At 26.0% G+C, this 14,683-nt stretch overlaps 1 protein-coding gene and 2 pseudogenes across 1 annotated transcript; 1 reads left to right on the top strand and 2 right to left on the bottom strand.

The window, feature by feature from the left end:
- Positions 1-928: 928 nt before the first annotated feature.
- LOC149061511 (uncharacterized) lies at positions 929-4,790 on the bottom strand (annotated as a pseudogene).
- On the top strand, positions 1,286-10,817 carry LOC149061509 (uncharacterized). Its single transcript, XM_089216376.1, has 6 exons — positions 1,286-1,950; positions 6,657-6,816; positions 7,569-7,740; positions 8,569-8,677; positions 9,182-9,318; positions 10,663-10,817. Exons 3-6 carry the CDS (start codon positions 7,575-7,577, stop codon positions 10,698-10,700), a joined length of 450 nt encoding a protein of 149 aa, XP_089072502.1. The 5' UTR covers positions 1,286-1,950; positions 6,657-6,816; positions 7,569-7,574; the 3' UTR covers positions 10,701-10,817.
- Positions 4,884-6,712, bottom strand: LOC149061510 (uncharacterized; annotated as a pseudogene).
- Positions 10,818-14,683: the final 3,866 nt, after the last annotated feature.

The raw sequence follows: 14,683 nt of genomic DNA, 5'->3' as shown, positions 1-14,683 counted from the left end.
TAATGTCATATAATTTATCCTCCGTAATGTATGACTATATTATATTATAAAGCACTCCCAAAATGCATATCCCACTCGTTTCCAACAAATAACTTTTATTTAAGCAATGAAAATATCATAGATAAAAAAATTGTACAGAGAGAATTATAATATATTATATGAGCAATAAAATATTTAAAAAATGTTTTTAAAAATATAAAAAAAAATAATAAAAAAAGGTTTTTAAAACATATATAGCAATGTTTTGATGGCCGCTTTTCCATATAAAAAAAAATGTTTAATTAACATTTTTAAATAAACAAAAAAGGTTTTTAATATATTTTTTAAAACCTTTCTAAATGTTTTTTAAACATATGCAGTTTAAAAATGCAGTGTTTTCAGCTTATTATAGGTAGGTACATATGTTAATTTTTTTTATACACACCCTATGTATATAGAATTGCAAGAAATTGTTTACTAAAAAAAAAAAATTATTAATTTATAATTCAATATTATGAAAGACACAAAAAAAATTAATTTTAAATAAAATGATAAAGAACCTTTATGGTTATAAGCATAATATCAATATGTATACAATTAATACAAAATAAAATAATAATATATATACTTAATAAAATATATATAATGTATACATAGGTAATAGGTATACTATAATAGGGTATACTTTAGTACTACTAAAAGAAAATAACAACTTTTAAGTATAATTATATAATAAAAACTGTAATAACTAAACTTGGATGTAACAAATAACAATATAAGTATATAATAAAATTTGTACCTATAATGTATACATAGGTATAATTATTTATATAAAAAAAACAATTTTTAAGTATGAAATAAAAATAATAATAACTGAACTTGGATGTAACGAATAGGTAACAATTAAACAATTGTAAATAAGACTATACATTAAAAAATGCTGGTTAGGTCAGATAGGCTGGTCAGATGTGGCAAGATCATCATCTATTGCTGCAGTAGTCTAAAGATAATTTAATGGCATTTCTATAATTAATAAATACAATCATATTAAAAAATGTATATTTAATTTAAATCTTATAATAATGTAAATAAAATAACTGAAAATGTATACCTTTTAATTCTGGTTTCGCTCTGAGCCATCCATGGGCTTATGATTTCTATAATACCAGCTTTTGTAGTGGTAGGAAATTTTTGTTATATTGCACCTAATAAAAAAGTATTAAACAATATAATATGACATAAAATAATGTACCTAATACAAAATATGAGATATACACATTTAATTTGGAAACAAGCTTCTCTACAATTTTGAACATTACATTATAAAAGTGTGTGATTTACTACGAGATTTATGAAACATTAATAACTCTATTCAAAATTATTCTTTATTACTGTTAGGGTCGTTCTTACAATATACGGTATTGTCAGTTAAATCAGTTAATGCTAACAGACTGATAACAGATTTTATTACCGGCAGAATTCCGGAGGTTATAAGAGTCCGACAACTTTAACTGGATATTGTAAGAATCAGCCTTAGAAAATTAACAATGTTGTGTGTAATTCAAGGATGTGAAACTTCTTAACAAATATTAAAATTGTAAATAATAAAATATAGTTGATATGAATATTGCCTACTTATTATAACTTTGTGAATTGGACTTGCTTCAAGACTTTTTTTTTTGCCCCTTCCAACTATAATCTGCTATAAATTCATCCAAAAACATTATTCTCATTGTCGATGTTGTCATTTTAGATAAACTCTTTATCCCACCATTGGTAAATGCAATTGTGCGAAAATTAGGAGTATTCGTGGTACGTACAACCAGGAAGTTGCGAAAATAAACAAATCTATGAGAACAGGATCTGGGACAAGTGATATATATATATAAGCCTAAATTACAATGGTTCTCATATGCCGACAGTTTTTTAAGAAAAAATATTGATCTAAATATGCAGACTGAATCAAACTTGGTGAGTTGATTATTTTATTAATTTGATTTGTGTACTTCATAGATAGGGAGAGTATTGTACCTTGGTCTTATAATTAATATCAGACAAAAAATTAGTATTAAGGTCTGAAAAAATTACATTCTTTCCAAAGTGGTATAAGAATGTACCTTGGACAAAATCATTAATTCTTAGGTTTAAAAAATTGAAAATAGGTTTAAAAATTTGTATCATCTACCTAAGTTTAAGTGGTTATATATTATCTATAATATACAAACTGGATTGGTTAGGTAATTCATAATATGTTTATTTTATTACATTATTCAAATATTTATACATTAATTATATTGATTAGGTATTAATATTATTATTTATTATATTAATTATATTAACTATACATTAATGATTATTCAACTTAAACTAATAATACTTTATTGAATCATATTGTACTGCCAGGGAACAGCCCCATCTCCCATAAAAAAATCAGCAAGTCCATCTCGCTTAAGACGAGCTCCTTGAATAAAGTTTCTCTCTTGTGTGGCGCATAATGGTAATAAGTTCTCAGAACTTTGACCAGTTCTCCAATCTCCAAATGATATGAATATTGCCTACTTATTATAACTTTGTGAATTGGACTTGCTTCAAGACTTTTTTTTTTGCCCCTTCCAACTATAATCTGCTATAAATTCATCCAAAAACATTATTCTCATTGTCGATGTTGTCATTTTCGATAAACTCTTTATCCCACCATTGATAAATGCAATTGTGGACACCTATTAAGTTAATTGTACATTATTAATACATGGTCTAAAACATATTTTAAAATACAGAAAATATAATTTTATTAAAGGATATCACAAATTCACAACACTAACTTTTTTTTTTTTTTTGATTTTAAGTTTATTTGAGTATTATTGTAGCTAAAATAATTACAATGTTTTAGTAAAAATCCAAAGTTGAAAAAATTATTATTTATCAAGATAATGAGTTGATAGATTCAGAGATTTTGGCGCTATATATAGAGCCTATGGGTGACACAGATGAACACAAATTTTTTTAATAACTTACAATAGTATTTAATAATTTTGTTCTTCGTAACCCTAAATATATCTATGTGCTTAAAATATTATATATATTGTTTTGTATACATATTATATAAGTACTTGTTTTTAGTATAGTGATGTTCTTTAATATAGGTAGGAATAATGAAATTATATTACTTAGGAGAGAATTTTTATTTAGGAACTATTTATATATATATATGTATTGTTTCAATTTATAAATTGGTTTCTAGTAATAATATAAACTAACCTTGGCTTATTAATTTAAAAGAATTTAGGTATGTACTATAATATTAAATTAAAATGTGTTATATAATTTAACTAACACATAAAATATTATTATGCATTAGTTAAAACTTTCATAAATAAAAAAAAAAAATATTAATTTAACTACTAGCTACTTTAAACATTTCATAATTACCAGTTTATGGAAATGTTCAATATCTTCAAGTTTTTTTTCTAACATTTTAAGACCATCTTCACTTTTTATTGGAAATACTACATTGTCCATTTCATAATTAGATACTACTACAGGTTTTTTATCATCGGTTGTATCCTTATTATCAATGAGATGATGTTTAATATAAGAAACAGTATTTCTTAATTTCATAATATTGGCTTCAATAATGGTACAATTAAAATTAATAACTTTAAAAATAATCAGTAAATAATTTAAGATTTTTAACTCACCAGAAATGAAACACAGGTCTGATGAAGAGCATCAGTGTTCGTTCTTACTATAACGTGTACCTATTAAAGGACATACAGACTTAGAAATCTTATCACTATCGACTGGAGTACTCATAATTGCACTAGAAATTGAGGTTGAAGTAGAAGGTGACAATGTTGATATTGAATTATATGTCCTCTTTGTAGCAGATTTCAACAATATAGGTGGAGGAGTAGGAAACTGACGATCAATGTTGGTTGGTCGTAAACTGGCTTGTGGTTCTAGGATTTCAGTAGAACTGGTCAGAGGATGTAGATCATTTTTATCCAGAGCAATATCCTCATTGCTACTACTAATTTCAAAAAGTAGCCTTGAAGAAGTTGTTTTATTTCGGCAACCTTTACCTCTCATTTCAAAATCTGACTCTAAATTTGACTCACTTTGTTTTTTATTTGCTTTTATCATCATTTTGTATCCTCTTTCATAATCACCTATATAAGAATAAATAAATTTTGATATAGGTATTTTTTTCAAATATTATATGATATAGGTTAATAATAACTTGTTGGGGCATAAAAATAGCACTATAAAAAGTAGCCAATGATAATTTTGTAATTAATTGCACATTGCATTAATAAGAAAACAATTTACATCAGATTTTTATTTCGGCAACCTTTACCTCTCATTTCAAAATCTGACTCTAAATTTGACTCACTTTGTTTTTTATTTGCTTTTATCATCATTTTGTATCCTCTTTCATAATCACCTATATAAGAATAAATAAATTTTGATATAGGTATTTTTTTCAAATATTATATGATATAGGTTAATAATAACTTGTTGGGGCATAAAAATAGCACTATAAAAAGTAGCCAATGATAATTTTGTAATTAATTGCACATTGCAGTAATAAGAAAACAATTTAATTGATTATTAACACAATAAATTTATATATTTTTTCTATTTTATTCTCGGCCTCAATTCATAAGCAAACATAAACAACCTTAAACTTAAAATAATATATATGTATATATGTAACTGAATACATAATCATTAAATTTACATCATTCAGCATTTAAGTTTTAAATTAAATTAACAAATATTTTACATGCTTTAGAAGTAATATTCTCCATCTTATTGTTCAGAAATCTAACACTTATAACCTAATATTAAAAGTACAAAATAAACTTATCCTAATAAATAATCTTTACATTTACAATAGGTATTTAACATAGATGAATTAAGGTAAGACAATATATGACTAATTTTTGTATGGGAAATATATATATATTTTAAGCAAATTTCTGAAACTGGCCACATTTTTAAGATGGATAAATGTTGAACAACATAAATTCCAAGTGATGAGCTATTACACGGCACTGAATAGTAATCTTCTTGTGATATAAATTTTTTACCAATGACAACTTCAGTTTTTAGTGACTTTGAATAAGCAAAGTTGTGCACCATTATAATATCACCATTTTTTGACCCACAGCAATTATCAGGTTTTGTTATTCTTAATTGAAAGTGTTGAAACATATGAATCTTGTATTGTGGTCCACAACAATTTGCTAGTAGAGGACCATCACAGTGAATATTTGATATTTTTGATAATGATGATTGCCGAGGAGTTTCAAAATAGTTTTCCAATAAAAAACATTCACCTAATAATCGATTACAAATTTGTTCAGCTGGTTTATTATATCCTCGCACCATTGATTAATTTTTTGCAAATAATTTCCAAATTGAAATGCAGATATTGTTTCTAAAGTAAAATTTGATGTTATTCCTGAATAGTGATCAGAGTCATCTACTATATGAATTAAACCGTGGAAATTATGAGTGATAAAGTCTTTATTATACAGATGAATAAAGTCTTCAACAAAATACCGTAGTAATGATCTGGCATAATTACACATCCACTATCTTTACACATTTTAGGTGATAATAATATAGTCACTGCAAAATTAAAAGTTGAAAAGTTCTCATATTTTTTACTAGTAAAAACAGATTTTAAGACAACTGGTCCTAAATATAGCAAAAATGTTCGAAATTCAGTAGCTTTCAAAACGAAGTAAATGTTTCAGTTCTCTTGGCTTCCTATTAATTTCAATAGGTACACATGAACGATATTCAACTAATAATGATTATAATCTAAGACAGAGTTGGATAGACAATTTGTGAGGAACATTTCCTGTACTCCATGTTAAAATCATAGTACGAGTTACTCCTAAATAAACAAGGTGCATTATATCTAAAACAAACGAGTTGTTAAAATGCAGTCATGGGATTTTTGTAAGTAACGTTTCAGTTTTTCTAAATTCTGTATCTGACCAATTATAAAAAGTTATACCCACTAAAAGACTTTATACCAAGAATGTCTGCCTTTGCAGGGGCATCACAACAGACAGCAACAACTTTTACTGGAATTGTTTTTCCACTTTGATGTAAAATACCATTCTCTGATAAATAATTGACTTCATTAACAAATTCTTCTAGGTAACAATCCATATCATGAGGTTTACCTTTACCAAAATATAAACCAATTGAGAACACTTTATTTTGTAGTTAATTTATATCTAAAATATATCCCAAATAAAATTGGTATCACTTGTATGTTTGAACTTTTAAAAATTGGAATACCATCTATATTAATTATTAGTTTGAAACTATGAATTAAATCTTGAAAAGTTCCAGAAATAATTCTTTTAAGTTGTTTTTCAAGTCCTATATGGATATATTTTCCAGGAAAAACTATTTTTGAACAAAATTTAGTCTTGGATATTTTCAATAATGTCCTAGAATCTCTTGGTAAAGCAGAGGTTAAAGCAGGACTCTTTGAATTTCAGAATCATCAACAAGGAGGGGGGAATAGTTAACTTTGGGAACTCCTGGCCTATAGCCTATAACGTACCTTTTTCACCACATACAAGTGTGTGGTTTTATCAATCCCCTCCTCTTCACTACTTTCTCAATCTATAATAACTTTATATATTTAGGTGAGAGCTGCGTCAGGACTCAGAACTACACCATACTGCGAATGATCACAATTCATTTTGACTGCAGTGTTCGTCCAATATTATTGTTACTCTTCTAGTCTTCTACCAGATAAATCTAACTATCTACTATATCCTACACGGACATTGTACCTCTAATAAGGTATGTTATACTTATTAAGTACTATCAACAGACTACTTATTGGTCTTATTGTTAGGTAATTTCAATGGTAAAATTTAATATAAAATTAATCAAGATACATATTGAATAAATATTTTTATTTATTGAGTTATATAGTTAAATATCTTATATTGTTGTATGTAAATATTTTTCACAAACAAAACATATAATATATTTATTTAGAAATAAAGATTTACATTCAATTAGTATGTACCTACTTATGTAAATTCTGATGGAAAATTACAGTTAAATTAGTTTTCAATTTTTAAATAACGTTAAATAATTTTATGTGCAGACTAACCTAACCTAACTTAAAATAAATAGAATGCAGTAGAAATATATTTCTTATATTCGTAGAATAAATTAACCTACCAACGGCCTAAAAATTATACAAGTATGAATAATAGGTACCTATCAACATAGGCTTTCATATATTGATACTTAGCATGATATTTTTTGTTACTTACCTATTAGTTGGTTTATTATTAATTAAAAAAAACTAGGTTTCAACAATTTAAATTTATATAACAAAAATCGTTCGATAATTTCATAAAAATTGCATAAGATATGCTATATTTGTGTGATAAAAAAATATTATTTTTAGTATTTAATTTATCAATAATATTAATTTATAAATGAATTTAACAATAATCAAGATCAAAAACGTATTAGTTTTATTCTGCAGGTTTTTAACATATTATAGTCACATCGTATAATGTTGTGTATTATTTCAGAAAATCATGAAGTTCAATTTGATTATTTTGGTACTGAGCTTGTGCGTTGACTTAATTCTTGGATCTATCGCTAATAATAGTTCGTACTGGGAAGCTCCGTTCAGGTTTTGTGGATCAAATCTCGCAGTTGAGCTCTCAATCATCTGCAAAGGCCGCTACAACGAAGATCCACGTGAATATAATTTTCTATAGTACCTTATTCTTAATTATAATAGTATCGTCTATTGGTCGAAATTAACCTATAAAGTTTATATTAATTGTAAAATCAACGAACTCTAGAATACAAAATTAGATACCTATCACACACACACAGTTAATTATCGGGGTTTGTGTTTCTTCTCATTTTTTATAAGTATGAAAAAATAAAACGAAAATTTCATAACTTAGTTAGATCATTTAAAATCTTTCTCAAAGACTGCGATGCCCCCCTCCCCCGCGGTTAAGGTTTCTAGCCACAGGAGTCATGATGGTGGTATAAGTCGTATCGATGATATCGATTATATCAATCCAATTCACTATCGAACAAATAGCGAATTAAATAATATCGTAAAACTAAGAATATAGTAAATATTATACATTTTGTTTTCAAAATCTATCGATTAATCGAAATAATCGATTATTTTGACACTATCGACTATCGAGTGTATCTTACTAAGATACGGAGAAATTTTGATTTATCATTATGGTCATAGCGTGCTGATGTAGATTTGACGAAATAAACATTATGTTTTCTCGTAATGCTCTAATATAATACATTAAGAACTAAAAAGCAAACTTTTTTTTAAATTTTTTAACATTTTAGGGGTTCTAATCTTCCCTTTCCTTGCTACTCCTTGTATATTTTAGTTTGTAATTAAAACAATTTAAAATTGAATAAAATGTAAAAGAAATATGGTAAATGGTAATCTGATGATCATGTTAACTTATTATAAGCATATTCTATTTAGTTAGATTTATTGAAAAATGTTTGTCTTTGCTAATGATTTACCTTTGTTTTCAGGAAGTCACTCGTTCAAATCTAAAAGGGCTATCGCTAATGAGTGTTGTAAAATAACTCCGTGCACCAGGAAATATTTGAAAGATCATTATTGCCTTCCTGAATCGAAATGGTGTGTAATAACATAAATAAAATATCTAAAATTGTAAACTTAAATTAACCATTCAACAAAATTTATATAAAAATAAACTTACGATAAATTCATAAACAAAGTTACAAACTTAACAGGTTAACTGCTACGTTATTTTTCAGTACATTGCCAAAAGCGCTACGTGTACCATTTTTGGTACACTTGTTGTTTTGCCAATATGTTTTTGCGTGCCTACTATGGTACACTTAAATACGATTTTAACACAGGAAAATATTTCGTAGCCCGCCAGACAAACAAATTTTCGACTAGCCCATTAATATCTTATAAATTAATTTGTTTAGGTAAAATTAGAATACGAATGGCAAATCAACCATGTACCAGAGATGGTACACATGGCGGTTAACCTGTTAATAATAAAAAATGTTCTAACTTAATTTTATAGAAATGTATCTATATAAGATTCTACTACATTTCAAATTACTTATGTAATTTTTTCAGTAACTAATTAATATGTATAAATTCCAGGGCTACAATTGCAACTACAACTTTAACTTCAACTTCTACTTCAACTACAACTACAACTCCAAAACCAAAACCGGGATTTACGTTTAAAATCCGAAAAACGGATTACACTAATATTTTATTTTATTATTTTGATCTACGTAAGTACCTACATACTTTAAATCGGAGTGTCCGAATTGGTTCTGAAATGCCCGAATTGGTTCCCGGGTTCTTTCAAAGGGTATATCCGAATTAGTTCCCGAGTTGTTAAAATTTTGGCTTAATAAATAATATATAACAAACATTTAAAAAAAATTAAAATCTTAATTTAAAAATATAAAATAAATACCTAATAATAAATATATGCGGTATATCGTTTTTTTTAATTCGTTTATTTTCTTTATAGTTATTATTTTCTATTATTGAGGTAAAAACTTATAACAAACATTTAAAAAAAATTTTAATCTACTGATTTCGTTATTTTTATATGTTCGGATGTGCGGAATAAAAGCAACTGTTGAATTTTCTGTGAAATGATTCACAGCAATTAGTAGTTCGTTCTATACTACTGGTATATTCAGCCCACATTGTTGGTGGAAGTGAGCTATCTTTTTCAATATAATTTTTAAAATATAATCGAAGAATTCACCAATTTTTTCATTTAAAATATTAATTATAATATTAAATATTTCATTTATATTATATTGTATTTTGCTTTTTCGTAAGTCTGTATCGGGAAGCAATTCGGACGTGTGCCGCCTACCTAGAATATCGGGAACCAATTCGGATGCAGCCTTAAAGGGCTCATGAGTGGCTTGTAAGGGTCTTGGAGTGCATTTGAATTCCTTGGAATTTGTTGAAATAGAACTAGATACTTAGACGTTATTGTGATTTCTTACAAAACTATTTATAAACAGTTCAATATAGTTTATTTTTAATAGTAAAAATAATTTAATTTTTTAAAATGACAATATTCTTATATCTTGACACCTTGTCCTAGAATTTAGGACACCTAACTACATTTTTACTTGTTCCATTTTAACTCAAATACCATTAAGTATGCTCTCGGATTCAACAAAATAAATTTTGACCTTTTTCGTTCAAATTCAAGTTTAGTTATGATACATTGAGTATATAGTTAGAATGAAAAATTTAGCTTATAAATATAAAACTCAAAACATACCTTCTAATGTTGTGTAAATAAAATGCTGCCCTACTGCACTTAAAGCTTCTTGTACTGGAGGGATTTAGATGCTTATAATTACCTTAATAAAAATATAGTGTGGTGGAATTGATGATATCATATTTTTTCACACAAACACACAAATAGGTTGAAATAAATTATCTACAAATGGCTCTAAGCGAGTATCATCGTATAAACATCTAATGTTCCATAATTTCAATATTACCCATCCAATGTATATAATCATAGCAATAAATACACTTAAATAGTATCCAAATCCACAAACTAAAAGTTGATTTAATAATTTGTCTCAATTTTTCAGTGATGCAAGTATTGGAATATCTTCAATTGGATAAGTAACAAGTACACCAAGCAACTGTCAACATTATATTGCAGCTTCAAAAATATATTTCAATCTTTTGTTATAATTAAATTATTAATATGATATACTATCATATATGAACTATCTATAGATATCCCAACATTTTATTTTTCAATTTTAAACATTATATTGCAATTTAATTTTTAGTGCAAAATAAAATAATAATAATATAATATGTATCAAATATTTAAATTAGTATGTATAAGAAAGTAAATATAGATTTAACAATTATAAATTAGTTTTTATTACCCAACTCAAATAATAATATAAGATTTATATTTTTATACATGATTTTCTGACTTATTATTTTTTATTTGTTTTGTTTATCATACACTAGTAATTTACATTCGATGTAATTGTTTGAGTTAGAATAATAATGATTATTAAAGAACAAAGAACTAAAATTGTACCACAAAATGTAATTTTAAGAAATCATAATATGTTTGATTGATTATTATTTTAATATAATAAAAATAAAATAATTTGTTCATTGGTTGGTTTAGGAAGCAATTTTACCATATTAGGTTGGTTAAATAAGATAATTTGAATAAAGCAAATTGAATTATGATTTTTAAACAACATTTTTATCTTATGACGTATATAAAACTAAACTAGAATATTTCAATATAGAACATTATATTTATATATATCTGTTTATACAAGCGACACTCTTCGCCGGTCTAAAGTTATGACTTAAGAGTCCAAAATTTTGAATATTTTGTAACTTCATACCTTGCTGGTGTGTTTAAATATTGAACATCACGGAAGTGAACGTTTTGGGTGGCCTACAATAATGTGTCTAGGGTGTTGAGTGTTTCAACTTCTTTACTTTTTATACTTTACATATGTACATCTTATGTAGTGTGCTAACATACCATAAAATGGCATTTGATGTGGTCATACCTTGTGATTTCTATTATGATAATATTATTTTAAATCTTACTTCTTAGTTAACATCAACCTTGGCTCACCAAGACACCAAATTATAATCATAGAATTTATATGATAAAACTGATAACCAATATGATAATGATTAATGACGTTACTTGTGGGTGTAGCATACTCTTAAAATATAGCAAAACAATACATTTAAAAAGTCTACATTCCTTCAATAGATTAGTTGTTTATTTATACTATAGTGGACTCCCTTTAATTAAATCTTCTAGCAGTCAGTTTTATTCAATTTTAGCATTGTTAAAAATTATCAACCATTATAACCGATAATATTGTATTTCCGATTGGTACTTATATTGACCATGACATCTTGTTTAAACAATTGTTTATAATATATTAAAGTAATTGAAGCTAATAGTTTATACGAAAAAGATATTACTGTATGTGATATAGTAGGTACATTATGTATTAGGTAGTTCCTTTACTGTAAAACTGAACCATTTAATACAAACTAACTATCAATTGTTAATAATATTATAATTGTAAATTTTAATTTTTGTTTAATATTATATAGATTTATATAACTATTTTAATTGTACATGGATGAACTTGGTTGGTATGTAATTAAATTAATTTGATTAAAAAAAACCTTGGTACCTTTTTATGTTTTCAAATTCCAAAAATCAAAGTTTGTTTTCATTCCACATTTAAAATCAGAATTTTATTTTTAATGACATGATTACAAAATTGAAAAAGAGTTACCCAAAATATTTAAATTAGTACTTTCAATAAAACAACATAGGTACTACAAAAATGAAAAAATAACATGATTGGCATTGTTAGCTATATATAAATTAAACCTTCATTTAATTTGTTGCACTATATTACATTTTGTCAAGTAACTTATATATACATTTTTCATACCTACATAATAATTAATTTCAGTTTATCAATTATCAGTCTCAATAGAAAATTGATTTTGTGTACCTAGTAATTATTGGTTACTATTTAGCACTACCTATATGTATTTCACAGTTTTTTTGTTTTTTTGAGTGTCCAGAATTTTTATTTATCGGTTACTGATTACTGATGGCTGTTTTAACAAATTTTTAATTGCAGTAACTTTCATGGACAAGGTATAGAAATAATTTTTTCATTTTCTTAAACTTTGAGGGTTGGGAGGGAAGGTTACAACTACACCAGCACCACCATGTCTATAACACTGGTATCTTAATTATTATGTTACGTATAACAATTTAGTGATCAATTAACGACCTCAATTTTTTTTTATCGGACATTTGAGAAAGGTTTTTGAAATTTACGATGGGAATTTTTATTCATAAATAGCTTACAGATTATAATAATATTATAGCAATAAAATAAATAAATATTTATTGCCATTTACTCAGGTAGATGAGCAGTATTGAATTTTATCAAGATGAATATTTCACTACCTATCTATTATTTAAGAATACAAAAACAAAGATAATTTGTATCACCAAACTCTCAATACTTTTAAACGTTTTAAGTTTTATTCACAATTGAATGTCATTGAAATAAGAAATATATTTTTCTATCGCTATATTTTTTCAAAGTTTCTTAATGTTATTTAACTTTTTGTTTTCGATTATTGAATGTGTAATAATGCAGTTATAAACTGATTCGTATGTATAATCTTTGAATATTAAATAAAATGTATTCTAGGTATTTCCGAAAAATAAAAATGTCATATTGTACCTACCTACCTTATTACGATAAAAAATAATATGAGTACAGCATAGTAGGGTATACCGATTTCTGGTATTTTTGTGATACAATTATGGATTGAATCCAAAATCGTCCTTTACGAACTATTTCGATTTGATACACGTCAACTTACCCCCCCCCCCCCCCACCCACCATGGGGCTATAATTAATAGCTTCGGAACTATGGGAAAGAAACAGTCAACCATAAACATAATACGAGTATACTGCATTACTGCAGTGTTTATATGGAAATTTTATTTTAAAGTGTTAATTATTGATTGTACTATACCAAGTGTAAACATATCAAGAATGTGGTAATACTTTATACATTTATAATAATAAAATAAATAAAATTATATCGTGATTATATTTATACTTAGCTACTAGAGCCCAACAATGCTTGGCATATAGAGGTGATGAATAATATGAAGAAATTGTACTAAATTCCAATCAAATTGAATTAATTGTATCCAATTTAGAGTAAGTCAAAATTTGGAATTATCCATCATTTTTGCAAAAAAATAAAATTTATTCAATAAATATTTATCGTACGAATTGTACGAACCTTTCACCCATCATGTTCTAAACATAATTCCAGTAGTTTCAAAAATTCAATCAAAGTTGTAGCCGTGATTTGGTCTTCACTTAAAAATATCACATGCTACTTGTATTTTGTTTTTTAATTCCTGAAGATTGACAGGTGGATCTGCATAAACTACAGTCTTCAAATATCGCCGTAAAAAAAAGTAAGTTGTACTGCGTACCGAGAGAGGTAAAAATTTGAAATTGGTCTGAAAATATGTATTTAAGTAATCCCTATCACCTCTCAAACCCCATTTAAATACAAGGATATAGTGTGATCACACTATATATATTATAAAAAAAATAATACAAATTAAATTTGATAATATTTTTTATCATGCATACCTTATATACATATAAGTGGTATATTATTGGTGGTTATATTATTATTATTATTTATTAATTTGAACCTTATCCAATATAAATTATTTAATTTTTTTTTTATCGATATTTGATAAAATATATACTTTTAAATTGATCTTTTAAATACATAGATAATATATAGAGGATAGGCCATTCAACAAATATTCGCGTGCCGAGAGAGCACCCAAGAAACCAGGGTGGTAGTATGATGGTCCAATGTGGTTCAACGGTTATCACTTATCACTTTTTGTTTATCAATCATTCAAATTTCGTGCCTTTTTTTAATTGTCAATTATTTGAATATACAAATTATTTAACTTTCGTCACGTACCTCCGTAATATTTTTCATATTATTCTATTAGACATTTTATTTAAC

The sequence above is a fragment of the Diuraphis noxia genome, unplaced genomic scaffold, assembly GCF_037042655.1.
Source record: "Diuraphis noxia isolate RWA-SAM2 unplaced genomic scaffold, SU_Dnox_SAM2 contig0001, whole genome shotgun sequence".
Lineage (NCBI taxonomy): Eukaryota > Metazoa > Arthropoda > Insecta > Hemiptera > Aphididae > Diuraphis > Diuraphis noxia.
Note: the sequence above shows the minus strand (reverse complement) of the source record. Positions and strands in the feature narration are given on the sequence as shown.

What these genes read in the sequence shown, in the direction of transcription:
- LOC149061509 (XM_089216376.1), top strand. Translation starts at nt 7,575, where the DNA reads ATGAAGTTCAATTTGATTATTTTGGTACTGAGCTTGTGCGTTGACTTA. An exon ending in TGCCTTCCTGAATCGAAATG is followed by an intron (nt 8,678 to 9,181) that starts GTGTGTAATAAC and finishes TATAAATTCCAG; the next exon opens with GGCTACAATTGCAACTACAA. An exon ending in ATTTTATTATTTTGATCTAC is followed by an intron (nt 9,319 to 10,662) that starts GTAAGTACCTAC and finishes TCAATTTTTCAG; the next exon opens with TGATGCAAGTATTGGAATAT.